Here is a 22,861-nt window from a genome sequence, read left to right on the forward strand (position 1 = left end):
TGTTTATCATTAGTTGCACACAAGTCCTGCAGAATCAGCCCTAAGAGGCTCTTGCCCCTCAGCTACATCCAGCATAGTGAAGCATGTGTGAGTCTGTGCGAGAATATTCATGGGTATGCTTGAGTGGTGTACTTCAGCTGTAGTTTTAAATCCAGCTTTGGTCGTGCTTAATAAACCCCATCTGGCCCTCATGGCCCACACCCATGCCACAGCCAAAAGTGTTTATTACAAAATTCTTTGGAAAGTCCGCAAATGAACAAAGAAAGCTCACCTCACCTTTCCTTTGCCGCTGTACATCTTGGTATTTGTGTACGTGTGCGTGTGTTGTCTGTGTTGTCCATTTAAAAGAAAAGCAGGTCAGTGCCCTTGTTTTTGTAGGATCTGATTCCAATTATGTGTAGTGTGACGCAAACTAGAGTCAAATTGTGAGCATCTCCAAACTATTCTGGGTATTTGTTTTAACTTGCACGGATCTGCAGGAGCCTGGAGTCCATTCAGTCATCTCAGTAAAACCTGGCAGTTACTTTTCTCAGATTTACCAAGTAAAGTTATCCAGCTAATTTGATCAGTTAGCTTGTGAAAAAGAATTTATTTATTGATTTGGGATTTCGACAATCAGAACTTAATTCACTTATTCCGTTTCTTTCCTTTGGCTTTATCTTGGTGTAAATTGTCCCAATCAGGTAAATCCTGCTGGCCTAATGCAGATTAAAACAAATGTTGAACATTGATCCCAGTTTGCTGAGTTGCAGACTTCAGTGCAGTCCACTTCCTTAAGACTTGTGTTTTGAATATTGGAGAGAGGAGTACTGTGGGAAGATGATGATGATGATAAAAGGATATTGATGATGATATAACTATGACACTTTTAACGATTATAATGATGATTATGTCTTTTGATGATGGCTGCTTTGCACCCATCTTTGTATGAACACACACTGGTGTGCTTCTGCTGCTGGAAGTTTGTGGGAAATGTTTTAATGTACAATAAATTGCTGCAAAAATCAGACAAATCTCTGTACATTTTTCCTGGTTTGCATATTTGTGCAACACCCCTCTCCTTTCTATTCCCCACATCGAGTACCTTTCCAATATCAAAGCTCTGCCTTCGTTTCCTTTAAAACTGTAGGTGGAGCTCAAGGGAATCTTTTTTTTTTTTTTTTTCATGTCAGCAACATAAACCAGAAATGTTTGCAGTGCTAAAAAATTTGGCATGAATGTTAAATGTTACTAATGGCAAGAATGTTTAATGAAGGAAATTTAAGGAAATGGTATAAAACTTTAATCAGATAAGTCTTATCCAATTAATGTCATTCATATGCCACCCCCCACCTCCAGTTTCCACCAAGAGTGTGTGAGCAAAAGCATGACTTTTCTCTTTTAAAGCAGCCCTCCGTGCTCCCCAACCAGAAGAGGCCTGAGCTGGCTGCAGGTGATGACAGCTGGTGTTTGTCACCCAACAATATTTAGATTGTTGGGCTCACCTTGTTGTGCACTTAGGATTCGGCGGCCCATCTATTGTCTGACAGCCCTCGGCCAACGGATCTGTGGGTAATCGTTTTATTCAGACTTTGGATTGCACGGCGGCTTTCAGGGAGCTTTCACCTGGATGTGACTGCTGCACTATTAGTGCCATTTGTTGTCTTTATTTGTTTAGTGAATCCAGATATTCTGAGGTTTGGTTGTTTCGCCCACACAGTGATGAAGAGTACAGGTAACTATGTAAATGTGCAATTTGAATTGGACCATGTATGCATGGTCATCTGATGGAATATATATATACACATACAGCAGTCAGCCCTTAGTACTGTCCATCAAACTTGAGATGTATGTGCGGTCCTCTTGGACATGTAAGTGTTTTATTCTCACACAAAGTATACTAAATTATATCATGGCGACTAAAATGGCACCAAATGCCAGGAAACACCCAGCAGCTGAGGCTGATGGGAATGTTACCGTGAATTCAATTCAAATTTTGACTTTTGCTGTTGGTGGAGGAAAATTCAGAAGAAACATTTCTTCCTTTGGTGCCATTAAATGTCCATTCAATAGTCACTGAGATATCTGAGATGCAAGTGCAAAAAAAAAAAAAAAAGAAGCTTAAGACTATAGAGAAGTACTGCTGTAGGCATACAGCACTAACATCCGGACACTAATATATTAGTAAAATCTAAATAATAATAATAAAAAAAAAAAAAATCTGTAAAATAAAACGTGTCACTGAGGCAGACTGATCCTATTCGAGGTGTATGACGGCTTTCACTCGGCTTGTCAATAATTACTCTGAGGCTGAAATGCTGACATTTCAGTGGAGATGTGCCACGCTCAGCTCCACTCACATATCCAGCAGGGAAGTGGGAGGCTGTGTGCCATCTTTTTATTACTGTTCCCTGTTTCGGCATAGGTTGAGATCCAGGCGTGCGACATGCTGAATAAAAAAGGAGTCTGCAGGAGTTCAGTGTTCCCTGCAGGTGACTGGGAGCCTTTAACAGATCCTCTTCATTCGCCATCTGTGAAACCTCTGAATGACTGGCTGTTCAACTGCTGAGAAGAAATGATTGCACAGAAATCAAGGAAAGCGAACATCTGAATCATCCATGGCATCAGCAAGACAGAGATGTGTTTTGTTTTTTTTTTTTTGTGTAACTTTGTCCTTTGATGCTTTATAAGTTGCACTCCGGAGCAACTGTGTCTTGTTGCGTCATGATTTCAGCTGTTCCATAACAAACTGCAGTTTAAAGTAGCTTGCAATTTATTCACACAGACCCTCAAGACAAGTGGCTCCTGATGCTCAGCTTTGATTCTGGGCTCTTTTCTCAGCTAACTCCTCTCTGATAGGGACATTTTTATCTGAGGAGAAGGTGTCCATCCTGTAATAGACATTTTTACCCGAGGGATAAAGCATCCATTAAAAAGTCACTGAGCTCTCCTTTGAGAGTCACATATCTGATTCCAGGCTGATGTGGCCCTCCTGAGGCAAGTGGAATATTTTTATCCTTGTGAATGATGAAGGCTCACGTTTGTCAGGAATTACAGCTACATGCAGAACAAATCTTATCACCCTGTTGTGTGTTTTCAGGTTTCTTATATAAAATACGATGGGACATCGCAGCTGGCAATGAGCTCTCCAGAGCGACTGCACGGCAAAACCCCTGCAGCCGACCTCCATGGGTAGGTTCCAGGCCTTCCATCCATTTTTGCTGGCCCATGAGGATAAGGGTTTGATATTTCTTTAGCTTGCGTTCATGTGCCTCCTCCATCCTCTCTCCCCAGGTACCCCATGAGCACCTCCTCTAGACCAGACGACAGCATGTGGTTTGAGCCTGGTGTGGGCTGCTTCCTCTGGGATTTTAAGACACTTTTTTTTTTTTTTTTTTTTTAGGTCTACTCGTATCTCCCAGTCATTTGCTGAGGCCAGGATCCTTTTGATTGTCGGAACAAAGTGGAGTCCATCCAACCATTGCTGTCTTTTTTTCGCCCATGCCTGTCCCACACCATCCACCAACTGCATCAATACCTTATTGTGACGCCATCAAAGTTTCCTGTCTGCCAAGCTTCACTGGAACGATGAGAGGACTCGCTCAAGGTTTGCTAACTGTCCACAGAGTTTGCGCTTGTGGCTCTCTGCCACTCCCCAAGTGGTGGCACTTGGGGGGTGGCTCCTGGGGAGCTTGTGGCTCTCTGCCACCCCCCAAGTGCAAACTCTGTGGACGGTTGCAGGATTGATGGATGAGGCAGGACGTCATAGACAGAACACAGCAACAGGACACACCTTTCCATGTGTTCCCTCCCTCTTTGTCCAGCTGTCCTGCTTCCTCGGTGGGTTTCCTCCTCAGTCTTGTGGACCTCCGTCTGCACCATGCAGCGCTGCTCTCATGAGTCAGCTTTGTTCCAGCTCACTCTGTGGAGCGACCCAGACCAAGCCTGTCCTGGGCTACCAAGCCAAAGCTATCGGTATGTTGCAGCCGATTCTCCGCCTCCATCAGAGCACTGTTGGCTGACCACAGACCCTGCCTGTCGTACCCTCTCACCCCTGCTGTCTCTCAGCATCATAGCCTGACGTGTATTTGATGCCTTATACTCCTCAACCACTGATGTTAGTGGCAACTGCAGTTTTCTGCCTTTGCTTTACAGTCCAATGGAGCGAAAGGTTCTTGGGGCACCCAGCCATCTCCTCAGGTAGGTGTTAATCTCTTATGAGAGACCGGTACTTCATAAATGAGCAGAGACCTGAGAAGTCTGGGCAGCACTTCATGCTGGTAGCCCCATGTCTTATACTTACCAGGTAACCAACTCCTCTCCAGAGACTTCATCCAGGTATCTGTTTGGACAAGTGTGTCCTTCAATCTGCTTATCATTGAGGTACCACTTCCCCAAACTCTTAACTGGCCTCTCCTGAACTGTTGAGATGATGGTATCTTTGACGTTAATACCAAACCTTGGAACCGCCCTTTCTTCAGTACCAGGCTTCTGGACTTCTTTGGTTTCAACCAACGACGAGTTCCACTGGTTCTTCCAAGAGCCACCTCTGCTCAGGTACTGATTTTGCCGTAATGGTGAGATCAACCATGAGTGCTATAATTGGTAGCTGCTGGGTGCCACTTGGCAGTACTGCACCCCGGCGCAACTTCTCTGCTGACTGAACGAGAAGGTTCACTGCTGCAGAAAACAGGATCACTGAGATCATAGAGCCTGTGACGATACCGACCTCCAGTCTCTGCCAGTCGGTGGTGAAGTTTCTGCGGATGAGCTGCGTGTTGAAGTTCTCAAAATAGCACCGTAGAAGCTTCTCAAATTGCCAGGGACATGGTAGGTCTTCAGTGTTAACTCCATCCAGCTTGTGCAGTATTGTTCCCTTCTAAAGCCATCGTGAGGTCCAACCAGACCTTCGTGATTTTGATGATCATAGTGGTGTGCTCGGGACACCCAGGTACCCCTGAAACACCACCCTTGTTGAACCAATGTATCCATATAGCTGTTGTCTAACATGAAGGTGGTTAACCTCTTTGTGAGGATCCCAAGAAAGATTTTAGCTTCAAAGTTGAGGAGTGAGATTGCATGGAATTGATCCCTGTTGACTTCTTTTCTCAGGGATGAAGCATCCCTGTGTGAACAGCCAACCGTCAGCAAGGAAGCCTTTCCTCCACGCCATTCTCATTAGCTTCCAAAGCCATTTTCTGAGCCACTACAGCAGGCCAGTTCGCTCATTCCTTCCGGACCACTCCCGTGCCGGTTACCTGTCTTGGTTGTCTGGTGCCTCGAGGACCTTCCCTCTCAGACTGGTATCTTGTGTCCTCTGACACATCAGTGATGCTGCTGTCCTCTGTCTCACCAGGTTTCCCTCTGCTCGGGTTGGAGGCAGTCCAGCTCCGGTCTTTCCCAAATGTCGGCAGTCTGTCCTAGCTGTCACTGCTCTTCCTCGGTCACCAACTTGTCTTTCCAAGTGGTCACCGGGTCAACCAGAAGAAATTGCCGTAAAAACAGTAGTATTAGATGAAAGCATAGATTTTCACATAATTTCATCTGTTAAATTTACAGTTATCCATTTCAGAAAAAAAATCTACATTTCCCCAACTCTTATTGAAATGTCCGCAGGTCAAGTTTGGTGGATAACTTAAGCGGTGCAAGGTGGTTGATTCATAAATGAGATGTGGAAATTGTTCTGCATAATTCTATCAGAATGATGAAAACAAGACAGATGTAGCCAAAAAAAGAAAAGTGACAAACTCAGACAGACTTGATGATCCGAGGTTCCTCCCACAGCTAAGCCTAACTCCAAGACCAGCATCATCTCCAAACCTAAGCTCCGTGACTGTGACTAGCGGGGGGTCAGAGCTGGAGTACGTGATTAAAAATCTTCCCACAAACCTCTAAAAAGCACATCTGCTCTGTAACGTAGGATTGCTAGTAATAATCTGCAGAAACTGGAAGTAGAAAACTGCGCACAACGTTTTAGTTTGATTGAGAGGATTAATCATCTGGCTGCACTTCGAATATTTGTATGTGCTGTTACAACAACAAAATGAAACATTGTTCGCTGAAATCTCAACCCTTGCACTGCGTTCTTTTAACCATTCACGGAGGACAGCTCCTGCTCTGAAGAAGAGCCCAACAGTGAAGACATCCAACATGGTGCCTTGAATGAGTCAAAAATCCACAAGACCTCAGCACTTTTAAACCTAAATGTCTTTGGATACATCACAGTGTTTAGCTTGAAAAAAAGCATGAACACACATGCAGAGGAACTTGTTTCTGTTGACAATGTGTGTTGTGGTTCAAGTATTTGCCTGTACACGTCTGTGGACTTTGAATGATGAGGTGCGCTGCGAGCCTCTGGCTCCATGAGGGAAAAGACAAGCTGAAAAGATCCTCTTTTGTTTCTCCAATCCACTTCAGCACTCCCCTGCTAAAGGTCTCATCTGTGACACGTTTGAGGACTGGGAGCTGCTGCTGTACCAGACTGCCCTCTGGTGTTGGCTTGTCTTTCCTGTTCACCTTTAGAGGACAATGGCCTGTTCAGGCGAGAGGCCAGCACATTAACCACGTTATTGATTTTTTTTTTTTTTTTTTCTTTCATTGGGTGGCCAAAAATTAATTTGAGTAAGTTTTTACTCTGTCAGCATTAGGATGGTTTCCAAGAAAGCTCTGAGTTTGTAGAGAAAGCAAAATGAGTTAAAGACCCTGTGTTCGCTGAAAGGGAAGGGAACCTTTCATCGTTTAGAAATCACTGTTAAAGAACACTTCTCCATAACCTGTCAGAGAAATGACCCACAGGTTTGCTGTGCTTTAAAGATATTTATTGACACCTGTCCCTCCACATAATGACCCAACGTAAATAAGAATGCTTGACATAAAAAGCCTCCTAATTTAAATGAAACACTGGGATACATTTACAAACCTGCCTCTGCAAAACCAGCAACATTTTCTCTGTTTTCTTATTTTCAGTTCCTCCAGTTACACAATTCTCATGTGTCACCTTCCAACCGAAACAGTAGAAAACTTTAAAACAGATAAGAATACTTTTTTTATGAGCGATAGATGAGACTACTGATCCCAAATTTGGCTAGCAGCTGTTTAGTTTATTTTATCATTAATTAATATAAAGGCTAGAAACAGGGGGGTGCTGCTAGCATTTGCCAGGAGGTAAAGCACCATCAATAGATGGGTCATAAGCAGTAATTAATGGTTTTATTAATGGTAAATAAATATTTTACTGAAGGGTTTTTGTTTGTTTTTTTTCAGATGTCAATAACATGTTAACATAGCTATACGGTTCAATCCCCTAATAATACATATACATATCGGTAAAGTGCAAAGATGCCACTCTCTTTTGTTTGTGCATGTTGTACGACACACTAACTCGCTGGAATTATAAATGTTAAGCTGTTTATAAATAGGCTTTGGTCCAGATGCTCTTCAGCCCTTTTCCACACACTCAGACAGACCATTGGAGATGACTCCCTAATGAACTTCAGACTTAAAATGTCATTAAAGTAAATAAATCTGCTTCACAAGTTTGTTTTTGTACTTTTCAGAAGCTTTTTGGAACTATTAGGTAACATGACCACTCTAGACCTCAGAACTGATTTTGATCAAACCTGTTTTAGAGGTTTAGAATTGAAATTTCTCCTGAAATGTTGTGTCCACTCATCAGTGTGCACAACCAAAACTACTGCTTATTGGTCACAAGCCATAAAGGTGGACAACCACTGGTTTAATCTTTAAGCAGTTTTTGTTTACAACGGCATCTGAAAAGTGGCATAAAATGGAAACACTCAGGTAAAGTTCAGATGCTGAAAATCGTGCTTGAGTTAATGAAGTGTGATTCCTTTCCACCTCTAAGTCGTCAGTAGTCAGCCCCTTTAAAGGAACAAAGACAAAGCTACTCTGGAGCACGCCCCCATGTAACTCTGTATTTATTTATAGGTTGCCCAATGCAGGGTTTATGAGCAGTGGAGATAATAGCTTTCAAAACACTATTAGCCCCCAGATTAGTCTTATTGAAATTAGAGTCGCACCCCTGACCCATTGTGTGCTGACAAATCGCTGCATATCTTAAGGCCCTGAATAGTAAAAGGAGGCCTTCCAGCCATCTGTTTCAGTCGGGTTTAGTGTCTTTCAACCAAGCACGCCTCAACCTGCCTCCTCAGCACCTTTCAGCAGTTTCCACATATTATCCCTCACATTCGAAAAGCTGCTCTTAGATGCTTATTTACGCTCTATTCCAACCAGTGTTGACAGGTAGACCTGCTCTCTACGCACATGCAATATCAATGTAGTGCTCCTTTTGTGAGCGCTCTCTAATCAGTGTCCAGTTTTCCTGGTCACCATTTTTGGTGTTATACAAATGTTTGGTGGAGGGAGGCGGGTGTGTCACTCATGTCGGCTGCAGATGAAACGAAGGATCTGACGCAGAGCTGCATGAGTCTCTCTACGCTCCTGATCAGAAGTACGTTCACACTGAGGTTCAGAGGGAGCACAGCGATGGAGAGCAGCGCCACAAACCCGAGAATTACATTCACCCCCAGGCAGGGAAAACCCCGTCGTCGCCACCCAAGCTGGCTCCTGTGTTGTGAGTCCACGTGTTCCTCTGTGATAAATGTCAGAGGTATACCTGTCTTTGTCCTTTGGAGCTCCTGTACTCTCCTCTCTGCAGGCAAACACCCAAGGGAGACCAGGACAAAGTCTCCATGGTGATCCGCCAACACCTGCACAATGTTCCAGGAATACACTCTGTGAACACTACAGCTGCTCTCTGTTTTCTCATGGTCAACACACTGTGCCAGCTCTGACATCCCAGGGTTCGCAGGCTCAGAGGCAGCCGAGTGGGCTCCAGATAAGCCATGCCAGCAAGTGTAACTATTGCTGTTAACTCCACTTTTCGCTTGGTTCCTCTCCTCTGCACATGAAGGGGTCCAGTGTTGTCTGTGAAAGGCAGTGCTCGCAGTAAGGAGGAGCAGGGGAAGGGAGAAGACGGCCATGACCCAGGAGGGACTCACAGAACTGGGCATGGGGCTGAACAGTTTGGGCAAACATCTGATGAGGGAGCTGGTCGTGTACAAGCAGGCGGCAGCCCACTCGTCCTCTAGCTTCCATCGCCACCTGACATTAAGGGCGACAACGACCCACACTGACAGGCAGCAGAGGTAGCTGACAGCATGGGACAACGCCTTGTTCTTGTCTTTGTCTGAACTGCTGCTGTCCTCCTTTTTGTCCACAGCGGCCTGTCTGATGTGACAGCGCTCGCCTTCAGAGTCCACTGTTTCTCTCACAGCCCTGTGAGTGATGACAACGTGAGGCCAGAGCAGTCTGGTCAGAGTCTCCACAGCCATCAGTGGTGTGATCAGGAGCAGCACAGCGCCATAGGTGTGGCTGAGAAACAGCAGGAAGCGCAGGGCGATGACATCACCTGTTGGGGTCAGCTCCACCAGCCACGGCTCAAAGATGCAAAGGAAACTGAGGAAAACTGTTGGGAATAACAAAGCAAAGCATCATTTCACTAGGTTCCCCTGAATGAATTTGATCAGACATGTTGAAAGGCTGAAGAAATGCTCAGGGCTGAGGGATTAAGAACGGCCGAAACCGGAGCAGCAGAGGCCAAGTTATTCTGACTTTTACCCCAGACATGTAGCATCCGATCCTATAAACAACTGCAGCAGCACCATGGCTAATAGGGTTATTTTCTTTTCTTTCATCTGTAGGAATTAGGACAATAATGAAAAATGAACTTCTTTTGTCTGGTCAACGCTCATAATACAAAAGTGACTAAGTTTCATTATCTAATTAATTCATTTACTGTTATGTAAGACAGAAAAATTTTGATTTTGTGAGAAAGTAATTATATAGAGTAATGTTTGCAATGTACAAATTAATAACCAATTACATTTGTGTGTTAGATAATATCAAATTTTAAATCCATTCAGATGTAGTGGTGGGAAGTCTCCAAGCCCAGTCACCATCTTCCATTAACAGTAAGGTCGGCCTTTTACTCTCCAAAAGAAACTTACTACGTAATGAACTTAGCAAAGGCCCTACATACAAATCCAGGAGTTTTGGGTAATGATGCTGACTAGAGCCTTTCCTCTTGTGTAGGAAAGGTGCACACATGCTGCAGAATCAGAAGCATGAAGTTGTAACTCATAACAAAAATCCCCTGAACTCCAGAAAATAAAATGCACGACTTTACATGAGAATATCTGAGCGGTTCAGAGGATGAATTGCACACAACTGATGATGATTTGAGCGTCACCTGTGACCAGGAGGTCGGTGAAAATCAAGATGCAGCAGCAGCAGAAGCTGACAGGGCTGTGTGAGGAAGTCAATGAGGGCAGGAAGAGAAGACTGCCGAGCAGTTTACAGACACACAACAGTGCCGCTCCCCCCAACACAACATCCATGGCTAGAACAAAATAACAAAGGCACACAGGTCAAGGACAATATATTAGAAAAGTGCTCTTCTTTTCGCCTAAGGGTGGAAGACTTCAGAAATTCCTGGTTCCCAAAAACTGAAAATGTCTGTGTGGCTTTTGGAACATTTCATAAAGTCACATTAACGTTTTCCTTGATCTTTCCCATTAAGTGAATGTTTTTGTCCCATAGCTGAAAAATCAATATCCATCGTGTACATTAGTTGTGAACCTTGGACCCGACAAAAATGAGGAAACTCAGGAATTACTGCCTTCCTCTGTCAATGTGTTTCAACATGTCAAACATGTCAAATTCATTTCAGACTTCTAACTCTCTGCAGAAATGAATAAGCATGTGTCATCAAGTGTTACAGTAGTGTAATCACAAATGAAAACTTACAGTGGACAGTGGTCACATATTCTGTTTGGATGACCAGACTAAAAATCTATGCACCACCTGACAACGATACTGTACAGTCAGAGTGATTCAAACTCCAAACAAACAAACAAACAAACAAACAAAAAAAAAACATTTCTATCACCTCTATTACATTACCATAGAGGAGAAACCTGCCCCACATGTACCTGAAAAATCTCAAGTCTAGAAGAAAACCTGCTTTGAAGCTGATTGGGTCTTACCTGCGATTGCAGGAGCCTTCAAGGCAATATGTCAATATGAGCTGCAAATGTTTCATCCCCTGTCTTCATCTGCCCTTTTTGCTCCACCCTCTTGGGGAGAGGGGGATAATGGCCTCCTGTCTCCTCCTCCCCCTCTCAGGGCTCCTGTGCTCTCTGCACCTGGCCTGTTTGGAGGTGAGAGAGAAATATGTGTGCTGCAGTGGGTGTGGCCCTATTTGTAAGGCAAAGAAAACCAGTTGAACAAGTAAACCGCGAACAGTAAGTGATGCAAAGGTAACTACCAGTGTCCATGTCTTAAGGGTGTCTGGCAGGGGGGAGGGAGGGGTTGATTATTTGTTATCCGAAGATGTATCAGTGGGGGTATATTGCTTTGTTACACCCTCCCAAGCTTCTGTGTGTTCTTTTCCAAGTTTCCAGTAAATACACACCTGCAGGCTATTTCAGGATTGGACGGTAAGTCAGGTAGCTGTGAGGAAGGCGAGGCTTCACTTTGGTGATACTCGTCTGAATGTGTAGTCTGTACAGCAGATATTTAATGCTGTATTTAGGAATATGATTCTGAAAACATCTCACCACTTTATTGAAGGACACGGCCTTCTGAGATGCTGCTTGTCTTCATTTGTGTCGGAGTGATTGCCTCGGTGTCCAGTTTATATCCACTGTACATTGTACACTGTTGGTTCTCTACATTTTCACGTCGAGACTCTCCAGGGAAAGGTGCTTCATTTCTGCTCTCTAATTACATCTGAACAGCTTGAATGATATTAGGCCGCAGGGTGGGTTCAGTTGTGTTGTGTTCAGTCCTTTTGAATGTGCATGTCATTAAAATCCCTTTTAATATTTTATAATAATTATATATATATATATATTATAATAATAAAATATATTATATTAACATTTCACTGGGATCAATATCAACCACCAACATTTAGCTCTTCTGGAGCTTTTCATCATATAAAATGAGCGTCATGGGTACAGTGGAGATCACTGAGGGGTCATGTGGAAATTTTAATTTCCTCTGAGCCCTTAAAGGTGTTCTTGTCCATAGTGGCTTAAAAACAGAGGCTGTATTCTTGATCTGTGTGATGATTGAAAACATCTACTAAATGGACTGGGGGAGAAGACTGTGGAGTGAAATTATATTTTGTTGTTTTTTAATGCGAAAATTGCGTATAATTTTGCACCTTGTGCACGAGTTTAAATCACCAGTTTCTATGCATATTGTATCCTCGTTTTGACTCATATCAATGTGTATTTCCTGTGGAGTTTTGTATCTGCTACGCACGAATGCACAAACGTTTCAATGTGTGTGTGTGTGTGTGTGTGTGTGTGCCATGAACAGTAAATGATGCAGAGACGGAAAAAAATATCTGCCATTCAGGATTGAATTCTGCTGCTACTTCAAGTGTATGCTATATATCTGTTTGTGAACTGCATTTTTATTGAATTCTCTCTCCTCCTGCTATCTTCCTCTGTTATGAGTTGGCGCTTGATAAATAAATCCATTTGGTTCGATTTCAACATGTCTTCTTACAGTCCTTTGTTTTAGATGTTTACACTCTAAAGATACACCTGCAGTCTAACAAGTAATAAATGATAGATAAAACAATTTAATTAAGACATTCGTTAATGAAATGAAACAGTTTTGGGGGGGTGATGATGCAATTTCAAGTAGTTAGTTGCTTTGTTTCTAATAATCTTTTAGATTACGAACCTAAAAAAGTACATTGTTACTAAATAGAATCACCTGACACCTTGAGCAATGACACATAATGAATCCAAATTGCAATGATGAAGTCTATATGTCTCAATCTACCTTATTGTTGAGTAGTTTCTGATAGTCCAGATGTGGAAGAAAATCCACTCGACATGACACATTCCAGCAAACTACAGAGTCCACCGAGGTCAAAGAGTAGAGTTTTGGAGCAAGCCCCTTGTTGGGGTTTGGAAGGTTTTTTACTTGGTGGGCCAAATAAAAGGGAGCAATTCCCCCAAAAGCTGAAGCTGTGAGCTGTGGCAGCAGTGCCCCCTCCTGCTGAGCTCAGCGCAGAGCATATTAACAGCCTGATCCAAGATTAGGCTTCATATTTACTGAGCATGACCATCGTGACCTGGAGAAGGCCGACAGGCGGGCAGAGAGAGAGACAGGCAGACAGGCAGGTAGGCAGACAGACAGGCAGGCAGGCAGACAGGCAGACAGGCAGGCAGGCAGACAGACAGGCAGGCAGGCAGGCAGACAGACAGGCAGGCAGGCAGGCAGACAGACAGGCAGACAGGCAGGCAGGCAGGCAGGCAGGCAGACAGACAGGCAGGCAGGCAGGCAGGCAGACAGGCAGCTCCTGCACTGATCCCACCTGTGATGCAACAAACCACCTTCAGGATCACACTGACACTGAGCCTCCATCTCTGATCACCGCAACAGGCTCATCTGTGCACACAAATGAGGTTGTTGTTGTCAGTGGAGGGACGCTCAGGAGAAAGTGAGCGCCACATGTGCTGAAATGGTCGAGCATCACAACTGTGTGTGTTTGCAGGAAAAAAAACCCCACTAACTTCCCACGCATGTGTGCTGTTTCATGTGAGGCTGCGGCGCAGAGGCGACCGCGGCTTACTGCAAGGCAACAGTCCGCGTTGGGAACCAGAAAATGGGTTAAAAGACTCAGTTTGATCCGAACAATCCCCCCCCAGCCTGCAGCACCCAGAAGTGAACAGCAGGCGACCCGGAAGGTTTGAAGTCCGACTGGGAGCGAGCAGAAAGCAGAGACCGATCCTTCCTAAAATATTCTCCCCTCGCTGGTTCAGGTATGTTGGCCGCTCGATGCTCGATCTGCCTGTCTGTGTGTGGGGTTTTTTTTTCTGGGGGGGGGGGTTGTTGTTGTTGTTGGTATTTTTTCTCCTTGCTTTCCTCCTCTCTTTTTTTTCCTCACACAAACCTCCTCGCCGATGCTATTTAAGTCACACAAAAGTTGCAATAAAAACGGAGCGTTTTGGGCGCAGGAGTGAGAGAAATGCAGCCTTTTCTTTTCTTCTGTGCGGATAAGAGCTCCCATTGTGCGTCTGTTTTCACCGTCGACAGATGAATTTACGGCGGAGCTGCGGAGGACTCAGCTAAAGGCAGCTGATTGTTGTAGGAAGTGTCAGACTCGTTTTTTTTTTTCTCCTCCTGCCCGAGCCGGGCTATTCAAACCTGCAAATCAAAGTAAACAATCGTTCGGACGCTAAATGCAAACATGCCTGATCCGGGCGCATCGCCACGGCGTTTTCCTCCAATCTGGGGGAATTATCTGCTTATAATATTTGGATCTGCAGAATATGGCGTCCAGTGCTTATAAAAATAAGACAGGGCTGCCATTTTTGTTTTCCTTTTGTCTGAAATTTTTTTAATAAACTGTCTGAGAATGTGGGAGAGGCAGCGGACGGACCGAGGCGCAGCGCAGGCTCGCTCCTTTGTGGAGATGTTTTCGCCTTTAGAGCCGCTTCAGGCTCAGAAAGATTTCGAAAGGTCAGCTTCTGTTCAGGTTTTTAACGCCACGGCAGGTACAGAGATGGAAAAAAAAAAACTTAAGCCTAACTTTAGTTTGAGAGATGGAGTGGTTTTTCCTCCCAGAGGTGATCTCACAGACGCCTGATGCGACAGACTTTTTTTTTTTTTTTTTTTTTTTTTTTTAATAGTTGCATGTTTTATCCTGAAACCACTGAAGTAACATTTGACCCCGCTGACTGCTGAACATCTGTAGGATTATTCCAACACCCAGCAGACCATCTAGGAACAAATCCAGCTACTTATAACACCTTTGATTACTCAGCCAACGGACCAAATGAGTCGGGACCATTTTCACGGTTCTTTTGATAAGAAGGATTGTTGTTAAATGATTCATTAGGACTTGATAGATTAGCTACACAGATGAGATGTTTAATGTTTCCATGAAGTGGCTATCTATTTGGTGATAATAAAGAAATAATTCATTATTTCATGTTCAGGGGATTTTCACTTTTTAATTAAACCTTTAATGCTCACTTGTAAATGTTAATAAGTGGATTTGGGGCAAGTGAGAGAAACTTGTAACTTGACAGCCCCAAAGTTATTTTAAATAGCTCCTTTAAATCAAAACTATTTTAAAACTCTCATTGGTTACACATTTGAACTATTTCCTAAAGACTGGTCTATTAGCACTGCTTATGGAAAATGTAAATGTGAATGATTGATGCTTTTCTTTATCATATAATCTGAACATTTGAGGACTTTTAACATGCTGATCAGTTAAAGGAAACAACCTCAGGCTTTGAACATCTATGTTTGATAATTTTATAGCCGAATCTAGTGATCAATTAATCAGCAACAACTTATGGTAACATAATGATGATAATGATGATAATTACTGGCAGCCTTTAGAGGGATTGATCTCCGTCTTAATGCACCTGCATAAAATCCATTGGATGTACAACCTGTAGAAAGTTATGCTAACCTGAACAATTGGCTGGTCTGAAGAAGTGTGTCTCTTCAAAAAGGGACACAGAGATGTCCCGCAGCAGTCCAACTCTTGAGCCTGTTCCCTCAAGGCAGAAAGCCTCCAGGAAGTGAAGCTGATCCCCACCGGCATCATTAGAGAAATATTTAGTCGGGTTTACTGTACGCTCATACCCCTGGACGTATCCTTTTTGTTTCTCTTGGCTCATAGATGTGGACTGTGTTATGCCTCTGCTAAGCCAAACAGACTTAGGAATGGTGAAGTGTGCCAAAGCACGCAATGCAAAATGTTTTAAAAAAGAACTTCATACAGGGTGGAGGAGAGAAGCAATGGAAAGAAAGGCTTTCAGATCACAGCATGAAGTCTCTGCTGTAAAATCTCCAGGTTTCTACCTATCTGGTCAAAGACCGTAGAAAAGCAGCTGGATCAAGTATTTTCCTTTCAGCAGAATTGCACTGTTATTGTGCAGTCACAGCCACAGATGTAAAAAGAAAGAAAAAACTGTCACACATTGGTGGCGTATGTGCACAGTTGGATTACTGACCTCTCAGCCTTTAGGACTGTCCATGTCATTCAGGTCTTGCTGTTTTCTCAGTTGAGACTACAATGTTCCTCTCGTTTCCCCATCAGATTCTGACTTAATCAGCTTGGTCCACATGTTGAAGAGCAGAGAGGCAGCCATCGATTAGGATCAGGGCATCACTGTTAACATTTCTGTTTTCTCAGATAACCGTTTTTGAAGGGTTCCTCTCACTAGCTGTAGTGATCACGTGACAGCCCATCTCTTTGACATCAAACCCATCATGCACACTTGTAGTGTGAAATCCTGCCAAGAAGATGCATCTCACACTTCAACAGTTTCCTTTCAAAAATAATTCTTGCGAACTCTATCACTGTGGCTCGGACAAAGTGAGATCACACTTTTGAGAAAGGAGAGCAAATACAGAATGTCTCTGAAAATACAGAATCACAAGACCGGGACTAGTTATCTCCCATTACAACATCAAACGGTCAGCTGCTGCTTGGGTGGGGAGCTACTGACACAAGATTTTAACCCATTTTAACCTGTCTGCACGACATATTTTTGTTCAAAACATTCAAGTATGAACTGCTGTCTAAGAAGTTTGGCCACAAGTGTACTCACCATGTACCAGGTTGTTTCACCCATGGACAGATGGATAAGCTGAGCCAAGCCCTTGCTTTGTTTGTTACCCTTGTGTCCTCATTTCAGGATGGCTGAACCGCGTTTTAATAATCCCTATTTTTGGCCTCCACCTCCTGCGATGCCTGGCCAGGTGAGTGATTCTGGTACCCTCACTTATTCCTGAACATATTTACACTCAGAGTCACTGCATTGTGTGTCACAGCTTGTTGTGTTTTGTTTTGTTTTGTTATGTTTTTTTTTTTTTTTGTTTTTGTTTTTTTTTTTTCCAATTATTGCAATCCTGAATGAAATATTTCACATTTTGAAAATACGACATGGGAGTTATGTGACATGATTGAAACTGCTGTCATCTCTTTGTGTGCCAAGTCAACAATAACCAGCAGACACCAAGCATAGCTTTGCACATAGACTAGAAACAGCTGCTCTGGCTCTGTCCAAAGGTAAATAAAAACATTCATTAGCACCTCTGAAGCTCACTAATGAATATATTTCCTACATTTTTTATGATTCTATATTAAAATTGAAGTGTAAGAACAACACTTTGATATTTTACATCTGGAATCTGTTAAATATCTGACAACTGATCTCAACCACTGAACACACCCATAAGCTTTCTTTTTTGTAGAGTAAATAAAACGTACAGTATTTGTATTTGTGATTTCTGGAGGTGGCAGTCAGGTTTTCCGACCTTTATCGATCTTCTCATCTAATTCTCAGCAAGAGAGCAAAAGAGTGTACTTCTTTTAATACAGAGCTTACCAACCTCTCCCAAAGTTAATGAAAGGGGTCTGTGATGTGATTGAAGACGCTGGCCCACAGTTCTGACAGTTCTCCGAGGCTTGTTTTTTTTAATTGAATGACATACTGGATGGCCTCTCTCTCGGCTTCAAGTGAAATACTGGAGGTGTTGAAAAATCCCTCAAATCAATTATTTACCTGATTCTCTTGAGTAGAGGGGGCTTAATATTTAAGGGTCACACAATGGTGTAATTCTGGTCTGCTTCTCAGAGACAATCAGGATAGCTTTTATTTCCAATGTCATACGTCAGCCATTAGAGGGAACCATTGTGTCGTAAAATGACACTGAACTGATGATGGCTGTTCTCTTGTCACAAATGTTGCTTCCTGGCTGTCAGCTGGATAACCTAGTCTTGATCAATAAAATCAAGGAGCAGCTGATGGCAGAGAAGATCAGGCCGCCGCATTTGCCCGCTGCCTCAGCCCCTTCCCAACAGCCCCTGCTGCCCTCCCCCAGTCAAGTAGAAAGCGGCCTGCATGGGATGTCCAAAGCACAGCAGATGCAAGTCCTCCACAGCCACAGCTCGTCTCAGCCGGACATTGCTCTGCACGCCCGGCCCGCCTCCAGCTCAGTTACAGGTACTCCCGCCCTTTAAGTGTTCATTATAATAGTTTTTTTAGATGTGTAAATAATACCGGTGACACCAGGTTCTGAGTGATGGTTTAATGGAACTATATTTTGTTAAGTATCTTAATACGAACTGATAGTAGACTGAGGTATGGTCTGCTTTTATTTCATTATACAGTGACTTCTTTGACTTCTTTTCCAGGTCGTATTCTGGGAGATGTAAACCTGAATCTGGACGATAAGGCAGCTATAAAAGCAAGAGGACTATGGGAAGACTGGCATTTGCGTCAGCTAATAGACCATCCCTCCAGGGCAAACCATGTCTCAGGTCTGCTCAGAGTGCTCTTACATGTCGTTGTATAAACAAGAAAATTGAGAAACCGGATTTATCATTGAATGACAGTCAGTTATCATTGTCTTCAAAGCAGCTGAGTAATGGGCTCTATTAATGGGCTGTTTTTCTGTTATCCATTTAGCTGTGCTGCTGCAGGTTTAAAAGTGTCATATGACACCTGGTAGCTCTTAAACCTCCAACTGCACCTGTGATCCAGTTTAAAGCAGCTGCTAAAAGGCTCAGAGTACAAAACGTTACAGTATTCCAGATGCAGATGATTTAAAAAGTAGTGACTTAAAACAGAGACAAAAACTACATTTCAGTTGTGAGCAGTTTGATTGCCAATATTAAATTAGTTTTTCATGTCACAGATCAGATTTTAGGGAGCTGATGTGAAGCTCAGGTTTGACTCTTTAGTGTACTTGATGTCATAGAGATGTCAAAAGTTTTAACCTTAGACCTTATAGGAATGGACAAAACATGTAAAACTTGATAGTTAGTTCTCCACTTTGGCCTCCATCAGGTGTGGCACTAGCATCCAGAACAGGCAACCTTAACACCTCAGAGATCATCACCCCCACCACGCCCACCTCAAGCAACCATAGTCGGCTTGGCGGCGCACCCACCCCTCACCTCCTCTCAGGGTTAGCCAGCAGCCACGGGATAGATTCTGGGAAAAACGGCGGCGGCCTGGTGGGACTCCTAGGGCCTCCTCCTCCTCTAAAGGAGGAACGAGGTCGTAAGAAGATCAAAGCAGAGAACGGGTCTTCATTGTTGGTGGTGCCCTACCCAATCCTAGCCTCAGGCAATGACCAGTCCTGCGTCACCATCACTGCCAAAGAGGGGAAAACATACAGGTAAGAAAGGATGTTCTTAAGAGATAACAAGCAGCATTCAAAATCATTTCCAGACCCCATCTGTTTTGTGTCACCTTTTCCTTCCCGCAGGTGTAAAGTGTGCCCTCTGACTTTCCTCTCGAAGTCAGACATGCAGATTCACTCTAAAACGCACACGGAGGCAAAGGCTCACAAGTGTCCTCACTGCACTAAGACCTTTGCCAATGCATCATATCTGGCCCAGCACCTGCGCATTCATCTGGGCGTCAAACCTTACCGATGTTCCTACTGTGAGAAATGTTTTCGCCAGCTCTCCCACCTGCAGCAACACACCAGGTCAGATGTTTGAATCAATCATGGTGTGTATGTGAAAGTTACCATGAAGTAGTTTCCTACAGTATTTAAAACAAACAAACAAACAAACAAACAAACAATCGAATTAACCTTTAATATTAAACAACACTGAAATCTGAGATAATAATCTGAGATCTGTGATCAATAACATTAATGATAGACTAGATAGCGTGATTCAGTGATTAAAGGATAGTTTCACTGTCTTTACACATTAGTCAGATGACTTTAACATTAATATAGGTTTTAGTAACAATAATTATTCTTTACATTACACTATACATACATGTTAAAATGCTTCTGGTCTAAGGAGCAAAATTCAGATAATTTGAGACTTCAGGAGTCTGAATTGCAAAAATCAAGTGTCTATCATCCAAAATACAACTGGTTATCTGTTCCATTTGGTTAGTTAAGGTTTTATCTTTCTCCTGCTTCTGTGCTCTAGAGGCTTACTGTCTGTTGATGCTTCCTGTCAGACGTATTTTATCCAGCTCATGCTTGTTTCATCTTTACTGTATCAGAATCCACACAGGCGACCGGCCATATAAATGTGCACATCCTGGATGTGAAAAAGCTTTTACTCAGCTGTCTAATCTGCAGGTAAACACAAACTTCACTGCCTGAATTGTTTTTCTTGTCATATAAAAACTGTCCTATTTTTGACTGGATTGTGTATGTTTTGTTGTTCTTCCTTAAGTCTCACCAGAGGCAGCACAACAAAGACAAACCCTTCAAATGTTCCAATTGTTATCGTGCCTACTCAGACTCTGCCTCGCTGCAGATTCACTTGTCTGCACACGCCATCAAAAACACCAAGGCCTACTGCTGCAGCATGTGCGGCAGGGCGTACACCTCAGTAAGTCAACTATGCTAATTCACTAAGATTTGACTCTAAAATCTCAATTAATAGTAACAGTGAAGTCTAAAAGCATCGTAATTGTTTTTGTTTTTCCAGGAGACATACCTTATGAAGCACCTAGCAAAGCACACAGTGGTGGAACATGTAGTTTCCCATCATTCCCCTCAGCACAGGACAGAGTCACCCACCCTCCCTATACGGATCTCCCTTATCTGAACTCCTCACACACCTCTTTGCCCTCCCATCGGAGACAGTTCCTGTGACGTTTCAGTATAGCTGTGATGGACCTCGAGTCCATGAGTGGAGTCCAAAAATGTGCCAGATTGTTTTAGTATCTTGTGAAGAGGTGCTATTTGATGAGAATATCCTCCTTTCCTTTCATGCTGACCACATAGTATTATCAGAGACATCCAAAGATGATTTCGCAGCACTTTCAGGCCTGGAAATATCAGGCCTAACATTTCTTTTTCTATGTGACAGAAACAAAAGGTATTGCTCCAGGCAGCTACATGGAAAACCTTTTTAAACTTTCTGCGTTATAACAGATTACTTTGTCTTTTTTATATGGTCCTTTACTTTCTTTCATGAAGTCTTTGCAAAAAAACAAAAACAAAGAAACAAAAAAAAAAAAAAAAAAAAAAATATATATATATATATATATATATATTCAGACCAGAAATAGTCTTCCGTTGGCCATGTGGGCAACTGAACATAAAGATGAATGCTTATATGATGTGTATTCATGTATATTGTGCCACTTTTTATGTCAGTGTTTGCGACGTTTCACCAATAATGTGGCCATGATGCACACATGACTAATGATTTTCTTCCTTTAATTTTTACCTTATTGCCAACACCACCCTAACCAGCCATGTGAATGGGTTTTGTTATGCAGATATTTAATGCATTGTTATAAATAATGTTGTCGAACATGAGTATTCAGCTGGCCAAGTAAAAAAAAAAAAAAATAAATTGCAGACTATAAAACACACAAAAGAAAATGTAATAAAGCAATTCAAGTGAGGGATTCTTATTTCAAGAAAGAGCTAATCTCATGTAGGTTTGGTCAAACTCCACCTGAGTATAAAAAGAATTTATGTGCCACATTCACCACAATCAATGCACTTACGGGACATCTCAGTCCACCTTGTATTTTTAGTTATATATATTTTAATTATATTAATAAATAAATGGAGTCTGTCCGACACCACCACTCTGCTGCCACAAAGATATGTTTGCTTCCTGAAAAACATCAATAATGAGGTTAATCTGTTGGTTTTTCAGCTATAATGGAAGCATCAGTCCTATCTGAGAATTTGTTTTCCTGTTGTGTTGTCGATGAACTCCATTTTGTTTGCATCTGCGCCTTAACTTTGTTCCAACTCCAGGATCCACTTATTGTTTCATCACTTTACATTTTCCTTAATGTCATAGCATGATATACACTGTAAATAAACTATGTTAACTGTTAGCCTGTTTTATAATAAATAACGCTATAAAGTTTTTCGTGCAGGTCTTACTCAGTTTTATTGGCTGCATGAGCATAAGAGTTCAGAGAGTAATAATTTTGGTAAACATTTTCATACGCAGTTAAAGTTTTTTAATGAAAAAACTTTTCTTTAAAGGTTCAGTCTCTCCTCTTTTATAATGTTAATTAATAACTAAATGTGACACATACCCTCATCACCTCATGGTGGTTTTCCATTCATCTACTGTTTACTTTCCAAAATACATCATGGTGTTTCTCACGCTTGCTGTCATTGGCTATATTCTTTGTCTCGCTTGATTCCTGGTTGGGCTGTTGTCTGACCTTCTCCTTTCTGGAAACCTGTAAAACCTCAACCATAATTGGCAATTTTTACCTTATTTGCACCAGAAGACATTTATACAGGTGTGATTCTGTTTTTATCCACTGTATGTGCGTGCTGAGCGTCACGCAGAAAAGCTGTCTGTATCCATAGAGCAAACACTTGAAATATAGACAGGATGTTGTGACCATTAATGGGCTGAAAGATGCTGAAACCAACAGAGAATATTCATTGTAGCTGAATTTATTACTTCACATCAATCCTGGAGATTTTGAAAACTATGATGCAGTGTTTCATTTTTACAGCTCCCCCCACAGTTACTATCTACCATTAGCTGCCATTTAGCATACTCTTCTTCAGATGTATAATTCATTGCTGTGATGTAATTGTTCTTAGGCCTTATACTGCCTGCTCTTGTTTTGATCTATCTGCACTTACACTGCATAAAGAAATAAATTATTACTGATACAAATGTAGGGTTAACAACATTCATTGTTTATACGTATACAATCTACAAAAGAGTGGAAATCATTCCAAAGTTAATATTTTAACTTCCATGCCATTAAGCAAACCGTGTTGGAAGAAGAATTCAGAGCATTACAAACCCAGAGATTGGCTTAAGACGCTG

The 22,861-nt window shown here is 42.5% G+C and overlaps 2 protein-coding genes across 8 annotated transcripts; one reads left to right on the forward strand and one right to left on the reverse strand.

The window, feature by feature from the left end:
* Positions 1–6,787: 6,787 nt before the first annotated feature.
* On the reverse strand, positions 6,788–16,390 carry LOC115043364 (uncharacterized). 4 transcript variants are annotated; one of them, XM_029501753.1, is made up of 4 exons: positions 16,059–16,390; positions 11,046–11,209; positions 10,250–10,399; positions 6,788–9,466 (listed from the first exon to the last, which is right to left on the reverse strand). In XM_029501753.1, the coding sequence occupies exons 3-4, from the start codon at positions 10,395–10,397 to the stop codon at positions 8,340–8,342; spliced, it is 1,275 nt and encodes a 424-aa protein (XP_029357613.1). In that variant the 5' UTR covers positions 10,398–10,399; positions 11,046–11,209; positions 16,059–16,390; the 3' UTR covers positions 6,788–8,339. The 4 variants fall into 4 exon arrangements, with proteins under 4 accessions (XP_029357613.1, XP_029357614.1, XP_029357615.1 ...); XM_029501754.1 differs by lacking the exon at positions 16,059–16,390 and adding an exon at positions 12,862–13,168; XM_029501755.1 differs by lacking the exon at positions 16,059–16,390 and adding an exon at positions 11,619–11,796.
* Positions 13,604–21,441, forward strand: znf362a (zinc finger protein 362a). 4 transcript variants are annotated; one of them, XM_029501749.1, is made up of 9 exons: positions 13,604–13,847; positions 16,746–16,809; positions 17,816–18,056; positions 18,248–18,373; positions 18,903–19,236; positions 19,327–19,551; positions 20,088–20,166; positions 20,264–20,422; positions 20,522–21,441. In XM_029501749.1, the coding sequence occupies exons 2-9, from the start codon at positions 16,747–16,749 to the stop codon at positions 20,639–20,641; spliced, it is 1,347 nt and encodes a 448-aa protein (XP_029357609.1). In that variant the 5' UTR covers positions 13,604–13,847; position 16,746; the 3' UTR covers positions 20,642–21,441. The 4 variants fall into 4 exon arrangements, with proteins under 4 accessions (XP_029357609.1, XP_029357611.1, XP_029357610.1 ...); XM_029501751.1 differs by having other exon boundaries at positions 17,855–18,056; XM_029501750.1 differs by having other exon boundaries at positions 13,605–13,847; positions 17,849–18,056.
* Positions 21,442–22,861: the final 1,420 nt, after the last annotated feature.

The sequence above is a fragment of the Echeneis naucrates genome, chromosome 5, assembly GCF_900963305.1.
Source record: "Echeneis naucrates chromosome 5, fEcheNa1.1, whole genome shotgun sequence".
NCBI classification, from domain to species: Eukaryota; Metazoa; Chordata; class Actinopteri; order Carangiformes; family Echeneidae; genus Echeneis; species Echeneis naucrates.

Coding starts and splice junctions, on each gene's coding strand:
- LOC115043364 (XM_029501753.1), bottom strand. CDS start 10,397: ATGGATGTTGTGTTGGGGGGAGCGGCACTGTTGTGTGTCTGTAAACTG. Junction 9,467..10,249: donor CACCGACCTCCTGGTCACAG/GTGACGCTCAAA, acceptor TATTCCCAACAG/TTTTCCTCAGTTTCCTTTGC.
- znf362a (XM_029501749.1), top strand. CDS start 16,747: ATGGCTGAACCGCGTTTTAATAATCCCTATTTTTGGCCTCCACCTCCT. Junction 19,552..20,087: donor CACCTGCAGCAACACACCAG/GTCAGATGTTTG, acceptor TTACTGTATCAG/AATCCACACAGGCGACCGGC. Junction 20,423..20,521: donor GCGGCAGGGCGTACACCTCA/GTAAGTCAACTA, acceptor TTGTTTTTCCAG/GAGACATACCTTATGAAGCA.